The sequence below is a fragment of the Oryza glaberrima genome, chromosome 5 (assembly GCF_000147395.1).
Source record: "Oryza glaberrima chromosome 5, OglaRS2, whole genome shotgun sequence".
NCBI lineage: Eukaryota > Viridiplantae > Streptophyta > Magnoliopsida > Poales > Poaceae > Oryza > Oryza glaberrima.
Genome location: NC_068330.1, coordinates 23012639 through 23033319, shown reverse-complemented (window position 1 = coordinate 23033319; position 20681 = coordinate 23012639). Strand labels below are relative to the sequence as shown.

The 20681-nt window shown below is 43.0% G+C and overlaps 2 protein-coding genes and 2 pseudogenes across 2 annotated transcripts; all 4 read left to right on the top strand.

Annotated features, from left to right (window-relative positions):
- The first annotated feature begins 12 nt into the window (after window positions 1-12).
- Window positions 13-1411, top strand: LOC127773203 (UDP-glycosyltransferase 88A1-like; annotated as a pseudogene).
- A 9522-nt stretch (window positions 1412-10933) lies between these two features.
- LOC127774355 (anthocyanidin 5,3-O-glucosyltransferase-like) lies at window positions 10934-12636 on the top strand. The gene has a single exon (XM_052300582.1). The coding sequence runs from the start codon at window positions 10995-10997 to the stop codon at window positions 12432-12434; it is 1440 nt and encodes a 479-aa protein (XP_052156542.1). The 5' UTR covers window positions 10934-10994; the 3' UTR covers window positions 12435-12636.
- A 3361-nt stretch (window positions 12637-15997) lies between these two features.
- LOC127774280 (anthocyanidin 5,3-O-glucosyltransferase-like) lies at window positions 15998-16519 on the top strand (annotated as a pseudogene).
- A 1885-nt stretch (window positions 16520-18404) lies between these two features.
- Window positions 18405-20410, top strand: LOC127772795 (anthocyanidin 5,3-O-glucosyltransferase-like). The gene has a single exon (XM_052298773.1). It carries the CDS (start codon window positions 18496-18498, stop codon window positions 19954-19956), a length of 1461 nt encoding a protein of 486 aa, XP_052154733.1. The 5' UTR covers window positions 18405-18495; the 3' UTR covers window positions 19957-20410.
- The last annotated feature ends 271 nt before the right edge of the window (window positions 20411-20681 follow it).

Genomic DNA, 20681 nt, shown 5'->3' with positions numbered 1-20681 from the left:
CAAGAACTTGATATGATGACAGAAACGGTGGTTGTGTACGCGGGGCTTGGCGTCGGCCATCTGGCCCCAATGGTGGAGCTTGCCAATCTCTTCCCGCGGCACGGCCTCGCCGTCACCGTCGTCCTCATTGAGCCGCCGGCAAAGCCGCCCAGCTTCGCCGCCGCGGTCTCCCGGTCCATGGCTTCCAACCCGCGCATCACCTTCCACGTGATGCCCTCGCCTTCCTGCCACAGCAACGTGCCCGAGCTCATCCGCGCCATGAATGCGCCACTGCGCGAGTACCTACGCTCGTCGGTGCCCTCTGCTCGCGCGGTCGTCTTCGACATGTTCTGCGCCTGCGCGCTCGACGTCGCCGCCGAGCTCGGGCTACCGGCCTACTTCTTCCAGTGCGGCGGCGCCAGCCACCTCGCCGTCGGCTTGCACCTCCCGCACGTGCAGGCCGAGATAAACGCCAGCTTCGGGGAGATCGGCGACGAGCCCCTCCTGTTCCCCAGCGTCCCGCCGTTCAAACCCAGTGACCTCCCCAAGGCAGCACTCGACCGCAACGACGAGATGTACAGATGGATTCTGGGCGTGCTCGAGCGGCTCCCGGAATCCCGCGGCATCCTCGTCAACACGTTCCAGTGGCTGGAGACGAAGGCGCTGCGCGCGCTCGGGGACGGCGCGTGCGTCGTCGGCCGCCCCACGCCGCCGGTGTGCTGCGTCGGGCCACTGGTCTCGCGAAGCGGGGAGGACAAGAAGCACGGGTGCCTCTCATGGCTGGACGCACAGCCGGAGAAGAGCGTCGTGTTCCTCTGCTTCGGGAGCATGGGCTCGTTCCCCAAGGAGCAGCTCGCGGAGATCGCCATTGGGCTGGAGAGGTCCGGACAGAGGTTCCTGTGGGTGGTGCGGCGTCCGCACGCCGGCGAGGCTTCGCTCTCAGGTTTGCTCGCCGGGCGTCACGGCACGCACGGCGAGCTGGACATCGACGAGCTCATGCCGGAGGGGTTCTTGGAGAGGACCAAGGGCAGGGGGCTCGCCGCCGGGTCGTGGGCGCCGCAGGCGGACGTGCTGCGGCACAGGGCGACCGGCGCGTTCGTGACGCACTGCGGGTGGAACTCGGTGCTGGCCGCTCTACGCGGAGCAGAGGCTGAACAAGGTGTTCATCGTGGAGGAGGTCGGGGTCGGCGCTGTGATGGCGGGGTACGACGGCGAGGTGGTCAGAGCCGAGGAGGTGGAGGCGAAGGTTAGGTGGATGCTGGAGTCGAATGAAGCGTCGCCGATCCGTGAGCGAGTGGCGCTGGCGAAGGAGCGGGCCGAAGAGGCGACGAGGAAATCTGGCTCGTCGCATCAATCATTTGTCAAGTTTCTGATAGACTTTGACGTGACCAAGTGACCGGTCATGAATCTTGTTTATTGGTGACAATGTAAAACGGGATAAGTCAATTAAGAATTATAGTTATTATAAAATTTAAAAATAAGTTTATTTGATTTTTTTAAAATTTAAATCTATATGGAAAGTATTTGAAAAAAAACATATTGTTTAGCAATTCAGAGAACGTGGTAACGGTATATGAGGGATTAGCTAAGATGATTAGGCAGTTTCGAAGGGCGTGGCTAATGCGCGCTCGCGCCAGCAACAGCCTTCCCACGCTGTATTTTTTCTCCGCTTTTCTCTCTTTTTTTGTGATTTTTTTCCTTTCCTTTTGACTTTTTTTCTGATTTTTTTAATCTTTAGCGCACATGTTTTCAAAATATTTGAGTTGAATGTTTTTAAATCTTGACTTTAAAGTTTTCAAATTTTAACTTAAAAGTTTTCAAATCTTAACTTAAAAATTTTCAAATCTGTACTTGAAAGTTTTCAAATCTCGAGTTGAAAGTTTTCATATTTTTTCAAATCTTAACTTAAAAATTTTTAAATCTGTACTTGAAAGTTTTTAAATTAAAGATGAAAGTTTTTAAATCTGAGTTGAAAGTTTTCAAAATTTATCTTGCACATTTAAATTTTGAGCTAAAAATTTTCAAATCAAGTTTTGAAAGTTTTTAAAATTTGACTTTAAAAGTTTTCAAATCTAACTTGAAAGTTTTCAATCGGTTAGTAGAAAAAGTCTTTCGGAAAAAAATAATATCTTAATTACTGTCATTATCTACTAATAACTTAATTAGTTAGGCTAAACTATCCGGAAACGCAACCTTAATATATATCTTATACCACAACAAGAGCTAGTATAAAAAAGACCATGTCAAAAAAAATTATACAATCAAAATTGACAAAGCCATCTTCTCTTATGCATTGTATCTGTTACAACCATAGCCACTATTTGTTCCACATTTCCGCTGATCATGTCGCTGATGGAAGAGAGGATAAATAGAGAACAAAGCAAAATCTGAAAAAAAAAAAACCAATTGCACGTTGGCTTTTGAAAATCGCAATAGTCGTATGTCCCGAATAACAGATCCATATAACTGCTAAAAAAAACATCGGTGAGGCTACGCCTCGAATAAGATCTGTTCTTACACTGCCATCCATGGACACAATCACACCTCCTCACAACCGGATAGACCACCAACGAGAGAGAGAGAGGACCGTCATTCCAAAGAGCTTCATCATCAACTCCACCCAGACAACGACGCCATGGATACGAAAACATATTCAAACGTGCCTCTATGGATGAAACACCGAAGCAAGATGACCACGGAACCAAAGATTAGAAGATCCGTCATCACCATCACCATTGATGAAGATGATGAAAGATAACTAAATTTATTTGGATGAAAACCTAAACCATCACCTTTGAATTGTAGGATTTAGAAAACATTGGAATAGGAAAAAGATAGGATATTGATAGGAATGTAAGTGTAAAATAAAGTATTGCAAAACGCAGGAAAAACATAGGAATGACTGTTTGAATAAACCGCAGGAAAAACACAAGAATTAGATGAGAGAGATAGACTCAAAGAAAATTTACTAAGAGGTTAAAGCTCTTGCTAAACTTCCTCCATAATCTCTATAGGATTGTACATTTCATAGGAAATTCAAAGGATTAAATATGATTCAATCCGTTGTTTTAAAGGGCTTCATAGTAAATTTTCCTATAGGATTGAAATCCTCTAAAATTCTTATGTTTTTCTTCCAATTCAAAAGGGCCCTGATACTCTTTTTGTTTTTTTGTTTCAAAATATGAGCGTTCGTTCTGGTGAGATTGGGTGAGAAAGCAAATCATATTCCGCGCGCACGCTTCCCAAACTATTAAACGGTGCGTTTTTTGCAAAAAAAAAATTATATAGGAAAGTTGCTTTAGAAAATAAAATTAATCCATTTTTGAAATTTAAAATAGTTAATACTCAATTAATCATGCACTAATAGCTCATCTCGTTTTGCGTATCTTCCCAATCTTCTTAATCTCCTTCTCCTCAAACTCACCGACTTTATCCTAAGTCAAGCTCCTCTAAATTTGATCAAATTTTAATAAAATAATATTTTCTACAGCAAACAAATATATTATAAAAAATATTTAATAATGAATTTAATAAAATAAGATAAGCAATTGTCCCTTTTTCGCTATTAATTTGGTAAATTTTTTTAAAAAATTAACCTAGGTTAAAATCAAAACAACTCACGTTCTAAATTGGAAGAACTTGTCAGACTTAATTGGTACTCCTACAATTCTGAAGCATCTTCTCACCTAAATTTCCTAGTCAAAGATTCAATGCGCTCCAGATAAATATAGCCAAGACAATCACAGGCAATCACAGATCCATCAACAAAAACTTGATAGCATGAAAGATATGGTGGTGGTGTAGCTAGAGTCGGTCACATCTGGTCCCTACAGTGGAGCTGGCCAATCTCTTCCTGCGGCACGGCTCGCCGTCACCGTCGTCCTCATTGAGCCGCCGGCCAAGCCACAGCTTCTCCGCCACGGTACCCTGGTCCATGGCTTCCAACTCGTTCTCACGGTATCACCTTCCACGGCATGCATGAACCCGTCCTCATTGAGCATGCAGGCCTAGTCCTCCCGCCACTAGGATTTGTCTGAGCTCATCTGCGGCATGAACGCGCCACTGCGCGAGTACCTACCTGCGTTTGTGGGTGCCCTCTGCTTGTGCGCTCGTGCTCGACATGTTCTGCGCCTGCGCCCCCGACATAATATCGTCGCTGCCGAGTGCCGAGCTCGGAGTACGGGCCTACTTCGTCCTTCCACTCGTGCGCCGCCAGCCACCTCGCCGTCGCCTTTTGCACCTCCCGCACATGCAGAATTGCAGACCAAGATAACACACCAGCTTCGGGGAGATCGGCGACGAGTCCCTCCGGTTCCCCTGGCGAGTCAACCGAAGCGTGGCCACTCCGTGAGCGGGTGGCGCTGGTCGATGAGGAGCGGGCCGAAGTGGCAGTCAAGAATTCTGGCTCGTTGCATCAAAGCTTTTGTCGAGTTTCTGTGAGACTTTGGGAGCTTACATGAAGTCAGGTGCAGGCCTGCATGTGGGCTATGCGGTAACCGGCTGGCGAACACAGCCTTAAGTACTGGCCGGCAATTCGATATGTTCTCTTGTTGGGCTTTTAGTCTAAAGGTCTCGGACTATGTCTCAGGTGACCAACATCTGCCCTGGCACGAAAAGTCTGAAGTGCACTGGTGCAGTCGTGCAGGTTAATGGCGAGAAGGCTTGGACACGTGCCGCGCGTGGAGAGGGAGAGGCGGATGCGCCACGCAGGAGAGCGAGTTTCCCTTTTTTTTTGTTTTTTTCCGCGTTTTTCATTTCTGTTCGCTTTGCCTTTTTTTTTCGGTTTTTTCCCTTTTTCCGTTTCTATTCAGTTTGGTTTTTCTTTTTTTTTTCTCGTTTCTCTTCTGTTTTTTTTTGATTTTTTTAAAGATGTATGAATACAAACTTTCGTATGTATACCAAGCTAGTTTATATTCGTACATATACAAAGTTTTTATACGCGTGTGCAAAGTTTGTATTCGCGTATGCAAACTTTGTATACGCGTATGCAAAGTTTGTATATGCGTATACAAAGTTTATATACGCGTATGTAAACTTTGTATACGTGATGTATTTTTTTTGTTTTTTTAATATATATATATATATATAGTTTGTATAATCGTATACAAAGTTTGTATAGATCGTATATAAACTTTGTATATGTATATATATTTTTTATGCATTAAAAATATATTTATATATATACACACACGTATATACATATGTATATACGTATGTATAGTAGATACAGAGAAGAGACTAGAGAGGGGCGACTGACCGCGCGCGTGCAGGGGCGCGCGACTGATCGCGTATCAGCCGCCCCCGGTTAATAGTGGATCCGAACTTCCGCAGCATGAATATATATAGTTGGTTCTTTTTCAGGGTTAAGGTCGTGCGTGAATCGAGCCAAAATAAGACTACCGTGTGTTAGCAATATATTGTAGCATGAAGTATACGGAACCATTTGGTGTAGCTCCTTAGGGCATCTTCGGTAGGTTTTTACTGCAGTGTTCTAATTAAGCTGTGATGTACAGCGTAATCGTTCGGCTGCACAAACACATAGCTGCGGGAAGCTGCTGCTTGCTATTTGATGGCTGTGGCTACTGTAGCTACAGCTAGGCCGTCCGAACAAAGCCTTAATCGGCACAAGTTTTCTATATTATTTTTATATTTAAAAGCTCTCTTAACGTATATACTGGGACCTTTCACATTACGATGGGTTCATATGGGGATGGACTGCACATGCCCTTAGACTTGGATAGGATCCAATGTATTATTCTCTTAACTAATCGTTTGGTTTTTCTGGTTTCTTTTTAATAGCCAACCGTTTGATTATTTTTTTCCTCGAAGATGGGGTGGTTACGCAGGCAATGTAGGGAGGTTGGGAGTACGATTGCATAGAGATGACAACATTAGCTATACTCGGTCTTGTTGATCGGAGGGATGAGCTCAGGTAGCTGGGGAAAACACGACCTAGATCATCAGGGGGCTTCAAGATGTTTCACGTTAAAATTGAAAGTTTAATTGAAATTGGAACGATGTAACGAAAAAGTTAAAAGTTTATGTTTGTAGAAAAGTTTTGATGTGTTGAAAAAGTTAAAAGTTTAAAGAAAAAATTGAAACTAAGCCTCAGTGTTTTGAACCTGCTCGAGAACGAAGAACACAAAAGCCGCAGATATGATCACCAGTGGAACTCATACCGAGCCCACATGTAGAGTCTTCTTGTTTCCTCCACAGTAGTGTGAAAAATCATGACTTTTGGATACAAGCTATCTTGCTACGATATGGTAGCAAGACAACTCGAGAGATCTATCATTAATGCGATGGACATGCTCAATAGCTGGTGCATGCACCGCATGTTCGCATCCGAAAGAAGCATGAAATCCCATGAGACATGTCTATATCATTCTTGAGCAAGCGAAAACTCCAGGAACTTTAATTTGATTTCTCTACCTACTTTCTCATTTTAATAATTACAACCATACTTCTTTTTATTTTAAATTTATTCTTAATATCAGTACCCAGCACTAAGTCCTTATATTTTGATTAAGAGTAAAGTCCTTATATTTTAAAACAGAGTGAGCATTTTAGTTCTTAATAGTGCATTTATTTGCTGTTTGTTGATATTGGTGTATTTTTCTGTAAGCCGATTAAAATTAGAGAAGTTTGACTCTCAAGAAAACTAAAATTACTTACAATATAAAATGGGAGTATATTTCATAACTTCAGAGAACCTTCAGTGAAAAGAATCGATATGGCCCAAAAATGATAAGACGGAGCCACAGACCGTTGAACTACTAGTATTAGTATACTCCTTTCGTTTTTTAATAGATAACACCGTTGACTTTTAGACACATGTTTGATAACTTTTTTATTTAAAAATTTTGTGCAAATGCATAAGATATAAATTATACTTAAAGTACTTTTAATGATAAAACAACTCATAATAAAATAAATTATAATTACGTAAATTTTTAAATAAGATGAATGGTCAAACATGTGCTTAAAAATGAATGGCATCATCTATTATAAAATAGAGAGAGCATTTTTTTCTTCGTGCCCCAAAATGACAAGGACTATACACGGAACCATGGACATGGACTGATGAACTACTGGTCTATTTGTACTCCCTCTTCCCTTCAGAAAGCATGTACTGCACCTTTATGAGCTGGGTCCCGCTCCTGCACCTTTAGTTCAGCGCAAAGTTTAGATTTTGGTTGAAATTAAAGATGATGTGACTAAAAAGCTATGTGTATGACAGGTTAATGTGATAGAAAAGGACTGAAGTTTGGATCCAAACTTTGGATCTAAACACAGTCCTACAAACTTTGGATCTAAACACAGTCCTAGAACACATGTACTTTATACCGGCTTCTGAATAACATGTAAATCTGTAGAGTTAGTACAGTAGATACATAGCATTATAAAAACAGAGGAGGAAGTATATTTCGGCTTGTTCTTTCCTAGCCACTCTCCTATCCGACTTGATGGATTCTAATTGTCCGAATGAACATTCGCTTGTATGTCAACAAAATGCTTTCGATATTTTTAAATGATAAGATAGATTAATATGTAATATTTCGCTCCATAAATATATAAGTTAAAATTTAATTTTGTATAAGTTGTAATAAATATAACAATTTAGACATTAACTACCATATGTATATTCATGTTAAATTTGTTATTTTTTACTCATAAAAATCGAATTTAAACTTATATGATTATGGGGTTGATATATTACATTGTTTTGTATCTTTTCGTGCCGACTCCGTTCTGACTTCCGACAACTTCACCAAACTGGGCTAATTGACCGCTTTACTATATTGAGGCATTGACCACCGTCTTTTGATCCACAAGTTTTCTTCGTCTCCCTCTAGAGAACTTTTATATTGGCAGAATATACTATCAACAAATTGTACCATAGAAGTCATCTTGTTAACGTGAAGGAAAACCGTAGTGCAATATTAAGTACGATGTGTATTGCTATCAATAGGAAGTAGCTATACTGTCAAAAAAAAAGAAGGAAGTAGCTATATAATATTCATCAGTTTTTAGGTGAAAATCTTTGAAGTGTAAAAGTAGTATAATTGGGTTATAATTACAACTAGCTGGGTGGCCCGCGCAATTGCGCGGCTAGCACCTAAACACAATTATAAATTTTTTGGTATAATTTTGCTTAAAATTTATTAAATAGCTATCTTGTTGTTGTAAGACTTTAAAAGATCAAATCTTATCATCTCCGTATTTCCAACTATATATTAAAATTTATTAAATAGCTATCTTGTTATCATAAGACTTTGAAAGACCAAATCTTATCATCTCCGTATTTCCAAGTATATAGTTCTTAAAAGTCAGACCAGCTGCTACCTCTTACTTCTGTCATATCCTTCTTTATTTGCTTGCTTGATCTACCACTATTTCTATTTATTCTCCTTGAAACCTTTAAAAATTGGATCTTATAGTTTCGTTTTTATAATTTCTAGAAGTCCCGTCAAACGCTGTCATTATGCTCTTCTACGGCCCGTCCACTGTCTTTTCTCTTTATTGTCATTGGAATTTTAAAAATCGAACATAATTACCGTTCGGGTTCATTTTTTTACTTTCTAGAAGTCCCACCAAACCGTCAGGGGCTTTGCTATTGTACTCCTCTATGGCTCGTCCGCTGCCTCCCTTCTTTATTGTAATTGAGATTTTAAAATCGACCATGATTATCATTGTTTTTTTTTACTTTTTAGAAGTTACGAACCTTAAAAATTGGTAGTTTTTAGAGCTTATTGTCTTATTGGGTTTCATTTTTTATAGTTTTTAGAAGTCCCATCAAACGATGCCACTATACTCCTCTAAGGCCCATCTGCCGCCTACTCTTTATTGTCACTGGGATTCTAAAAATCGAACAAAACTATCGTTAGAATTTACTTTTTATTTTCTAGAAGTCCCGCCAACCGTTGGCAGCTCTGTAACTATACTCATATACACCCCGCCCGCTGCTTCTACTTTTTATTGTCATTGAAAATTTAAAAATCGAATATGGTTATCAATGGAGTTTATGTTTTTACTTTATATAAGTCCCGGCAACCGCCTTGCCTATTTGTTTCACGGCCTGCCTGTCGTCCCTCCTTTTAATCGTCATTAGGATTCGATTTGGTGTTTTATTAACAGTTTTTATATGTCGTATTAACTGCCACCACTCTACTCCTTTGTAGGCCTGCTACTTAATTTATCTCGTCAAATGTTTTAGATGGTCTTGTACATGCATAGATCATACTGGCGAAGATATTGTACCTTAAATTTTATTTTCCATGTCTTATAAAATACGAATATGCTCAGGCCAGGGCGACCGACGGGGGTGGAGCAGGATCGAGCGCTCCCCCCTCCCCGTGCACACGTTCCCCTGGCCCCACCACGTGTCTCAAAAAAAATATTTCACTTAGTGTACTCATAATATTTTTCTATGTATAGATCTAATATTGCAGTGAATTAAAATATTATTTTGCAACAAATCACCCATATATTTTGGAAACCCTCTATTAAGGAAAGTCGTTTTATTTTTTTGTTCCACTAAAAATGTTTCACCTAGTGTACTCACAATGTTTCACTACGTATAGATCTAATGTTGCAGTAAACGAAACTTCTTTTGCAACAAATCACCCACATATTTTGAAAATTCTCTATTAAGGGAATTCGTTTTTTTGTTCCACAAAAAATGTTCCACCAAGTGTACTCACAATGTTTTACTATGTATAGATCTAATGTTGCAGTGAATTGAAACATTCTTCCGCTATTTGCTAAAATATTATTTTTATATAAGGTGAAATAACGCCCGATTTAATAATAAGCTAAAAAAATTTCGTCGGAATATATCCATGTGTGGTCTTGTTTTGAATATTTAATTGCAACGAATTTAATGGTGTAATTGGATCATGATTTGGATAAATAATTTAAGAGAAAAAATAGTTTAAAGTGGTTTTGCACGCATGCATGGCTCTGACGTTATGCTGACGTTAGCGTCCGATTTTTTCACGCTTGGATGGGGCGCCCGATCGGTAGTCTCGTCCTATAAAATAATGTATATCTATGTTGATTTCTTCGTAGCATACTTGCTTTGCTTCTAGATCGATTGTGGGCTATCTCCGCCCAATGTCTCTGCTATCTTAGCATGTGCATACGGCATGACATACATGCAGTGTTCTCCCTCTTTACTATCAATGGCCATGTATGTATGGCACGTATATTTTCCAGCCACATATGAAACGTGGATCACTATAGTTCAATTTGCACTCTAATTACCATCTAAACATAGATTAATGTAATTTGTCTGATTACTGTCCATAAGACCATAGCATCCATACTCAGACAACCTGTCCGACTCCTAATCAATCAACATGTCCGACTTCTATTCATTCAACATGTCCGACTCCCATATTTCCTATTAGATCAAAGTTGCTTTCTATTTAGACTCAATATTGTCATGAATAATCTACACCACTAAAATCTAGTACAACTACGATCTAACGGTGTAAATATTTATCCTTTTATCCGATTAATGTGGGAATTTCTAACCCCCACAGCGAACGTGGTGCCTTCTTTCAAGGCTGTTTTAACAATATAATAGATGTAACTCTCGTCTGTAATTGAGTAAAACATGTTGGTGCTTGACTAGCTAGGGTTGCAAGCTTGCTACTCCCACTAGCGCACAAATGTGCGAATTTTTTAATTTCCTCTCTTCACGCAAATCTCGGTACAATATTCCAACGATCAAAATTCATAAGTTTTGAGGGGAAAACATCGGCGTAATTTTTTTTAGCAATTCCGATCAATGAATCAACGCAATGCCCATCAAGCCATGAACATCGAAAATAATGAGTGAATGACAACGTTGTACCGACCGCGCCGATGTGCAATCCTGGTCCAACAATGCCCTCCGAGCCTCCCCTCAACATATTTTGCTCTACAGAAGTTCTCTACTCCAGAACTCGGAAGAGCACCACTCATCCCACATCAACGGTAAACTAGCTAGCTAGCAAATTGAAGCCAAGATGAAGAAGACCATGGTGCTCTACCCTGGCCTCTCCGTCAGTCACTTCCTCCCGATGATGAAGCTCGCCGACGAGCTCGTGGAGCACGGCTACGCCGTCACCGTCGCACTCATCGACGACCCAGCGCCCCAAAAGCAAATCGCTTTCACGGCCACCGTCGACCGCGTCATCTCGTCCAAGCCCTCCATATGCTTCCACAGGCTACCACGCGTCGACCACCTTCCCGCCGTCACCACCAATGACGGCGAATTCTACCTCCCCGGGTATCTGGACCTTGTGAGGCGACACAACGAGCCCCTCCATGGTTTCCTCTCTTCCCATTTCCGCGGAGGCATACAGGCCCTCGTCGTGGATATGATGTCCGTCGAAGCGCTCGACATAGCTGAGAGGCTCAAGGTCCCTGGCTACCTCTTCCACCCATCGAATGCAAGCCTTTTTGCCTTCTTCCTCCAGATTCCGTCCATCTGTGCAGAGGGTAAACGGAGCTTCAGTGAGCTAGGAGACACCCCTCTCGAGCTCCCTGGCCTCCCTCCTATGCCGGCCTCTCACCTCATCAACAATCTGCTCGAGGAGTCGCCTGAGAGTGAAGTGTACAAGGCCATCATGGATTTGGTTCGCAGGTACACTAATAAATACTCCAATGGCTTCCTCGTGAACACTGTCGACTCGCTGGAGGCACGGGTGGTGAACACGCTCAGGCACGCACGCCGTCAAGGCGGCCGGGCGTTGCCGCCGTTCTACTTCGTCGGGCCGTTGGTCAACAAGGCCGGCGAAAGGGGAGAGCGACCTGAGAGGCACGAGTGCCTCGCATGGCTCGACCGGCAACCGGACCGCACCGTCGTGTTCCTCTGCTTTGGTAGCACCGGCATTGGCAACCACTCCACGGAGCAGCTCAGGGAGATCGCCGTCGGCCTGGAGAAATCCGGCCACCGTTTCCTGTGGGTGGTGCGCGCCCCCGTCGTCAGCGACGATCCCGACAGGACGGACCTCGACGCGCTCCTCCCGGCGGGGTTCTTGGAGCGAACCAGTGGCCAGGGCGCCGTCGTCAAGCAATGGGCGCCGCAGGTGGACGTGCTCCATCACCAGGCCACCGGAGCGTTCGTGACACACTGTGGATGGAACTCGGTGTTGGAGGGGATCACCGCGGGCGTGCCGATGCTGTGCTGGCCGCTCCACTCGGAGCAGAAGATGAACAAGGTTCTCATGGTGGAGGAGATGGGCATCGCCGTCGAGATGGTCGGGTGGCAGCAGGGCCTTGTCACGGCCGAGGAGGTGGAGGCCAAGGTGAGGCTGGTCATGGAGTCCGAGGCAGGCGTCGAGCTCAGGGCGCGCGTCACGGCGCACAAGGAAGCCGCGGCCGTGGCTTGGACCGACGTTGGCTCGTCGCGCGCTGCGTTTACAGAGTTTTTATCTGATGCAGACAGTCGACAGACGTCGTGAGTTCGTGGCGGTATCGTGGACTCCTCACTCCTGCTGACACGGGTGGAGGGTTAAGTTTAACGGGTGACCGTTCGAGCGCTGCCCGGACAAGCGACCACATTCGTCCCGGCCCACATTCATTAGGCCAATCATGAGATACTATTAAAAAAAGTTTACACTTATAAATTTTGTTGTACATGTAAAATTTATATATACTTGCCGATGCCCATAATTTACCATAAATAAAAAATATGTTTTAATATTGTCTAAAATAAGTACAAATAAGTTTCCTATATAATGTGTTATTATCCTTTTGCTATCGTAAATATTCACCTTGTTTTGGTTTAATATATATGTGGTATCCATGATTGTCTTCTAATATTAATAAGTGGGCCGACATATTCTGAGATTCACCAATCATATGCGCCTCGTTGTCACGTCGTCTATCACTGAAAAGATAATTAGCCATAAATTAAAGCACCTAAATGCGAAATCACCATGTGCCTCGCTGTCGACGAGTACATCATTGTTAACACCAAATTTTGGTAAGCCCGTAAGAGAATTATCAGATCGCCAATAGTCGGATTCCTGCTATATTCGGTTAAGAAAGTTAATCTATTAAAGGAAACTAATCCAGAAGTGACCGAGTTCAAGGAGGATTCGGCATGACAAGTTATCTATTAATTAGGAATAGTTTGTTATGTTTTCCTTTACATTTAGGAAAGTGTGGTTAGTGTCCTATAAGGACTAGTGTATCTCCCCATGGGTATAAATATGTACACCCGGGGTCATTGTAATCCATCTCTCGATCAATACAACTACTCTCGGTGCATCGCCACCATCTTTTCTAAGGTTTTTACTTATCAACCGGAGGAATTTGGCACCTAACACGGGGTTGCATTGGTTCAGTTCGATCTCCGGCGAAGGGGTAAGTCCTACGTTCTGCCGGCCCATGCAATTGTCTCGTCTACATCGGCGTCGTTCAAGGGATGCATGCATCAGTACATTCGACCTCTTAGATTGCTCTGGTTTGGTTGATATATTTGCCTAGCTATTTATCATATGTCTCGGTTAATCTAGTCTTAGTATCTCAATTTAGCTCTATCGGTTGTCTCTCGCTTTAGGGTTTTTGCCGGTATCGGTTAAATTGTTTTACTAGATTAGATTAGCTAAGGCATCTACCACCCTAAAAATCATTCAACGGCTTGATTGTGTAGATATTGTGTTTCTTTTCATACTTATTGTTGCATTAGTTAAGTTTGATCTACTAAGTCATGTTTAGAACCATAATCCCTAACCTGCTTCTTAATTGCCAATAAGAGTTTCATCGGGGTTTCAGCCGATGAGGTATCTGGACATTGCATCGGCTTACAAGAATTGCATATAGATTGGATTTAGCCGATGACAACAAAGACTTTATTGTTTATCTAATCTTGTGGATTTTATAACATCGGATCTCCAGCCAATGTATGCTTTAACCTTCGGATCAGTGCTTATTCTATTACATGATACTGCTAGCCAATTGGTTTATACTGGATTATATTATTGTTATACTATATTATCATCAACTGATTGCCTTTATATCATTATTTACTCAAGTATCAGAATCTACATTGGACATATAGCCGATAGCTCAAAACCCTATCGCAATCGGCTGGTATCGGCATCGGCTGGAATTACTCCATCGGCATCTCAGCCGATCGGCTACTTGATCTGCTATTTGCATATCTTGTCAGTTGCAGGGTCAAACTGACTAGCACGCCCGCATCTCATCAAGATTTGGATATGCGCTGGAGCTAAGCAGATCTCCCAGGCCAGTGTGTGTTTTTTGCATCAATAATCATCTACCATTGAAAGAATAATTAGTTATAAATACGGACACCAGTGCCAAATCTAGAACTTGTATCTAGATAAACAAGTTCCACCACCAGGATTCTAATAAATTGAGCTGCGCTCACGTTGTAGATTTGATAGTTAGTAATAATTAATCCAAAAATACTATCTTTGTCCCAAAATATAAGATGATGTGGCAGAGCCACACTTTCTATGGCAAGCTAAGGTCTGGTAATGGGTGAAATATGTGTGACATAACTAACTTGTGCCTTGGTAAGTTGGGACAACCATCCAAATAGCCCCTTATATTTCTTCTTCTTTCTGCATCAGAGAGTTTCTTCTCACATCATTGAGGTGCACTGTAGACCTAGGGGTGAAAACGGTCACGGAAATTCCCGATTAACCGGGCACTATTTCCATTTAAGGGGTACCGTTTCCGACCGTACTGTTTTTGGCTATTTTTAAATTTTGTTTTTTCTAATTTCTTTCTGCATCGTATTAATGTCGATACTGAGTAGTTTAAATGATAAATATGGTCAATTACCGGCCGATCAAGTTGCGTTTCCGAAGAGATGCTACCGATTCCGACCATTTCCGACCGTTTTCACCCCTACGTAGACCTAACAGGGAAGTGGATTTCTTTCCTTGAGGAGACATCTTCTCGTATTGTGTATAGTGCTTGAAAAGTCCATCATTTTTTTAAAAAAAATGTCAACAAATAGATCTATATATGATATATATTTTTACAAATATGCAAGTTAAAATTCGACTTATACAATTCGAAACAAAAATAACAAATTTGATCACGAATTACGTGTTCTATTCATAGTAAAATTTGTTATTTTTATTTCTAATTGTATAAGTTAATTTGAACATGTATGTTTATGAAGTGACATATCACATATTGATATATCTTACTTATATATATATATATATATATATATATATATATATATATATATATATATATATATAAAAGTGATACTCCATCCCTTTTTTAATAGATGACGCTATTGACTTTTTCTCACATGTTTGACCATTCATCTTATTCAAAAATTTTATACAAATGTATAAGATATAAATTACACTTAAAGTACTATGAGTGATAAAACAACTCATAACAAAAAAAATATAATTACGTAAATTTTTTGAATAAGACGAATGGTCAAACAAGTAAGAAAAAGTCAACGACATCATCTACTAAAAAACGGAGGTAGAATAAAAAATAAAGGGACATCCCTTAAGTCATGAATAGACTTTCCCTGCTAAATGAGCTAATTAAAGTGGTAGGAGCACCCACCACTACCCACCTCATCAAACAGCGTTCCAAATCATCAATGATCGGTTTCATTCGTCGAGCTTTAACTGCCACCAAGCTTTCTTCTTCATCAAACGCCTGAAGTCGCCAAGTCGGGAGACCACTCAGTAATTTCCGACGTAGAGTGCAAACCAGTTAGAAAATTCAGAGCCCACAATGAAGAAGACCATCGTGCTCTACCTCGGGTCGCCGTCGAATTTTTTTTATTATTTAGACTAATTAAAAATTTAATTTTAATAATAGACCCTCTCAGAATTTATATTAAAAAATGAATCTTTCGACCATCGCCACTAAACTAGCGTGACCAAATAATATTATCATACCGGTATAAATGACGTGACAAATGATGGCACGGAGACAAATACATACCTACGTGGCAACTTATTACCAAATCAGCTACTTGCCACGCCGAGTTAATTGGCGTGACAAGCCCATGCAGCAACGCCAAGAATGGTGGCGTGACAACCGTGTATGCATGCGAATCATACCAATGAGTGGTGACAGCACTATTGAGTGGTGACAATTTTGGAGGGGTTCTTGGAGCGAACCAGTGGCCAGGGTGCCGTCGTCAAGCAATGGGCGCCGCAGGTGGACGTGCTCCATCACCGGGTGACCGACGCGTTCGTGACGCACTGCGGATGCGAGGGGATCACCGCGGGCGTGCCGATGCTGTGCTGGCCGCTGCACTCAGAGCAGAAGATGAACAAGGTTCTCATGGTGGAGGAGATGGGCATCGCCGTGGAGCTGGTTGGGTGGCAGCAGGGTCTTGTCACGGCCGCGGAGGTGGAGGCCAAGGTGAGGCTGGTGATGGAGTCCGAGGCAGCGCAGCCGGCTCAGGGCGCGGGTCACGGCGCACAAGGAAGGCGCGGCCACGGCCTGGGCCGATGGCGGCTCGTCGCGTTCGGCATTTGCCCCGTTCATGTCGGACATGGACAAGACAGCCAACATCCACTAGGACGTGACCATCCAGGGCATATTAGCCCGTGTTTATTTCGCGAAAAAAAAACTTTTGGTTGTCTCGAACGTTTGACGGATGGATGAAATAACTAATTTTATAACTCAACTGGAAACCGCGAGACAAATTTATTAAGCCTATTTAATCCGTTATTAGTATACGTGGGTTACTGTAACACTTATAACTAATCATATGGACTAATTAGACTTAAAAGATTCGTCTCATGATTTTTATACAAACTGCTCATTTAGTTTTCTATTTTATCTATATTTAATTTAATGGTCCATGTATAAATTCAAAGATTTATTGTGATGGGAAAAAATGTTAAGAACTAAACGAGGCCTTACTTTTTCCCCGAGTAGATTCTATCGTGCATGACACTCGCCCAAATCTATCCGTTCTTTTTTTTCCTGATTATTAAGCCTAATGACATTTTTATTCCTTTTTAGCACCATTTTCCCCTGAAACGTACGTGTGCGCGTGCGCCGCGCAAGAACGGGTTTCCTCGTGCACACGCCCACACCTACGTGTTCATTGAAAGTTCATTGAAAATTTTCTCATTGTAAACTTGTATTTTCTAAATATGTTCTAAATGTATATGTAGAAAGTTTTCTTAGAATACTGGAAAATTAAAAGTGCTCGTGGGCATTGGAAAGGGAAAAGACTGAAACAAGATCATAATATTGATCATTCGAAAAAAAGTTTATACGTAGAAATTTTGTTGTACATGTAAAATTTATATATACTTGCTGAATGCCCATAATTTACCCTAAATAAAAAAGTATATTATAATATTGTCTAAAACAAAAACAAATAAGTTTCCTATAGAATGTGTTATTATCCTTTTGCTATAGTAAATATTCACCTTGTTTTGGTTTAATGTATGTGTGGCTATCCATTGAATTTGATTGTCTTCTAATATTAAGAAGTAGGTGAGAGTGGGCTGACATATTCTGAGATTCACCAATCACATGTGCCGTGTTGTCACGTCATCTATCACTAAAATATAATTAGCCATAAATTGAAGCACCGTAAATGTGAAATCACCATGTGCCTCGTTGTTGATAGGTACATTATCTACCACTAAAGAAAATTTGCCATAACCACGAGCAGCGGTGCCAAATCTAGTACCGGTTGAACAGATTTCACCATAAAAAAAATTAATCAATTGAGCCACGCTTCCACAATACTATATTTGTCTAAAATATAATATGATGTGGCAGAGCTACACTTCCTACGGTAGGCTATAAGGTCTGGTAGTGGGTTAAATACGTGTGACATAACTAACTTGTGGCTTGGCAAGCTGGACAACCATTCAAATAGCCTCTTATATTTCTTCTTCTTTCGGTATCAGAGAGTTTCTTCTCACATCATTGAGGTGCAATGTACACCTAATAGGGAAGTTGATTTTTTTTCTCGAGGGAACATCTTCTCGTTTTGTGTATGGTGTTTAAAAAGTTATCAAACATTTTTTTAAAAAAATGTCAAGATAGATTGGTATCTGATATATCCTTTTACAAACATGCAAGTTAAAATTTGACTTATACAATTCGGAATAAAAATAACAAATTTAATCACAAACTACTAGTTTTGTTTATAGCCAAATTTGTTATTTTTGTTTTTATTTGTATAAGTTGAATTCGAAATGCATATTTATGAAGTATTATATCACATATTGATCTATGTTACTAATTTCTTTATGACTTTTTAAGTGACTTGTAAAAATAAATGGGTATCCCTTTAAGGGATGAATAGAAGGGATGAATAGAGTGTCCACCTAAAAGAACTAAAATGGTAGGAGTACCCACCTCATCAGGCTCATCAAACAGCGTTCCAAATCATCAATGATCGCTTTCATTCGTCGAGCTATAATTGCCACCAACCTCCTTCTCCCTCAAACGCCAGAAGTCGTGAGACCACTCAGTAATTTCTGACGTAGACTGCAAACCAGCTAGAAAATTCAGAGCTAGCCCACAATGAAGAAGACCATCGTGCTCTATCCCGGGGTCGCCGTCAGCCACTTCCTCCCCATGATGCAGCTCGCCGACGAGCTCGTCGACCACGGTTACGCCGTCGCCGTCGCGCTCATCGACCCCGCCTTCCAGCAGCACACCGCCTTCCCTGCCACCGTCGACCGCGTCGTCTCATCCAAGCCCACCGTACGCTTCCACAGGCTCCCCCGCGTCGAGCTCCCTCCCGCCACCGCCACCGACGACGGCGACTTCCTCCTCCTCGGGTACCTGGACCTCGTGAGGCGACACAACGAGTGCCTCCATGATTTCCTCTGCTCCATGCTTCCCGGAGGCGTACACGCCCTCGTCGTGGATTCTCTCTCCGTCGAAGCGCTCGACGTCGGCGAGAGGCTCAACGTCCCCGGCTTCGTCTTCCACCCGGCGAACTTGGGCGCCTTTGCCATCTTCCTACAGCTTCCTTCGATCCGTGCAGAGGGTGAGCCGAGCTTCAGGGAGCTAGGAGACAACCCTCTCGAGCTCCCTGGCCTCCCTCCCATGCCGGCATCTCAACTCTTCTCCCAATTTCTCGAACACCCAGAGAGTCAAGTGTACAAGGCCATGATGAACGTGAGCCGCAGGAACGCGCAATACTCCAAAGGCTTCCTGGTGAACACGTTCGAGTCGTTGGAGCCGCGGGTGGTGAACGCGCTCAGGGACTCGCGGTGTCACCACGGCGGCCCAGCATTGCCGCCGTTCTACTGCATCGGGCCGTTGGTCGAGAAGGCTGACGAGAGGAGAGATAGAGCAGGGAGGCATGAGTGCCTTGCGTGGCTTGACAGGCAACCGGAACGCAGCGTCGTGTTCCTCTGCTTTGGCAGCACAGGCGCGGGCAACCACTCCGTGGAGCAGCTCAGGGAGATCGCCGTCGGCCTGGAGAAGTCCGGCCAAAGGTTCCTGTGGGTGGTGCGCGCGCCTCCCGTCGCCATCGACGACGACGACGACTCGTTCAATCCCCGTGCCGAGCAGGACGTCGACGCACTCCTCCCGGCGGGGTTCTTGGAGCGAACCACCGGCCGCGGCGTCGTCTTCAAGCTGTGGGCGCCACAGGTGGACGTGCTCCACCACCGGGCGACCGGCGCGTTCGTGACGCACTGTGGATGGAACTCGGTGCTGGAGGGGATCACCGCGGGCGTGCCGATGCTGTGCTGGCCGCTGCACTCGGAGCAGAAGATGAACATGGTTCTTATGGTGGAGGAGATGGGCATCGCTGTGGAGATGGCCGGGTGGAAGCAGGGCCTTGTCACGGCCGAGGAATTGGAGGCCAAGGTGAGGCTGGTGATGGAGTCCGAGGCAGGCAGCCAGCTCAGGGCGCGGGTCACGGCGCACAAGGAAGGCGCGGCCACGGCCTGGGCCGACCGCGGCTCGTCGCGCTCGGCGTTTGCCCGGTTCATGTCGGACATGGACCGTACAGCCAACATCCGCTAGGACAACGTGAATTCGTGACCATCCAAGACACAGGATATTACGCCTTTCCAGAGTATCGTGCATGACGCTCGCCCAAATCTGTCCTTTCTTTTTTTTTGTTTCTGATTAAGCCTAATGACGTTTTCATTCCTTTTTTAGCACCATTTTCCCCTGAAACGTACGTGTGCGCAAGAACGGGTTTCCCCGTGCACACGGCCACGCCTACGTGTTCATTGAATATTTTCTCATTGTAAACTTTACTAAATATGTTTTAAATGTATATGTAGAAAGTTTCCTTATAATACTGGAAAATTAAAAGTGCTCGTGGGCATGTGTAACATCCCAGCTTATGACTTAATAGAATTAATATAATACTCATATCAACAAGTTGCAACTTTTTTCCGAAAGCCGAACACCGACTGGAAAATTCTTCCGGGACACACACGAGTAATTTGGGGCAATTTCGGGATGGGTGACCGACTGGTAAATTCTTTCCGGATGCACACGAGTGAGGGCAGTGAGGGCATTCTATGACCTGTGAAAGTTGCCAGATGTAAGCGGGCTCGGCCTGGGAGAGGCAAGACGTTACAGCATGGGAAAGGGAAAAGGCTGAAACGAGAACATAATATTGATCATTTTGACTTTGATCTATCGTACTTTTGAGTTCACAATCTCATTGTAAATTTACGAGGATTTTATCCATCATATAAATACTCATCTTTTTTAATTTTTTTATATAAGAGTAC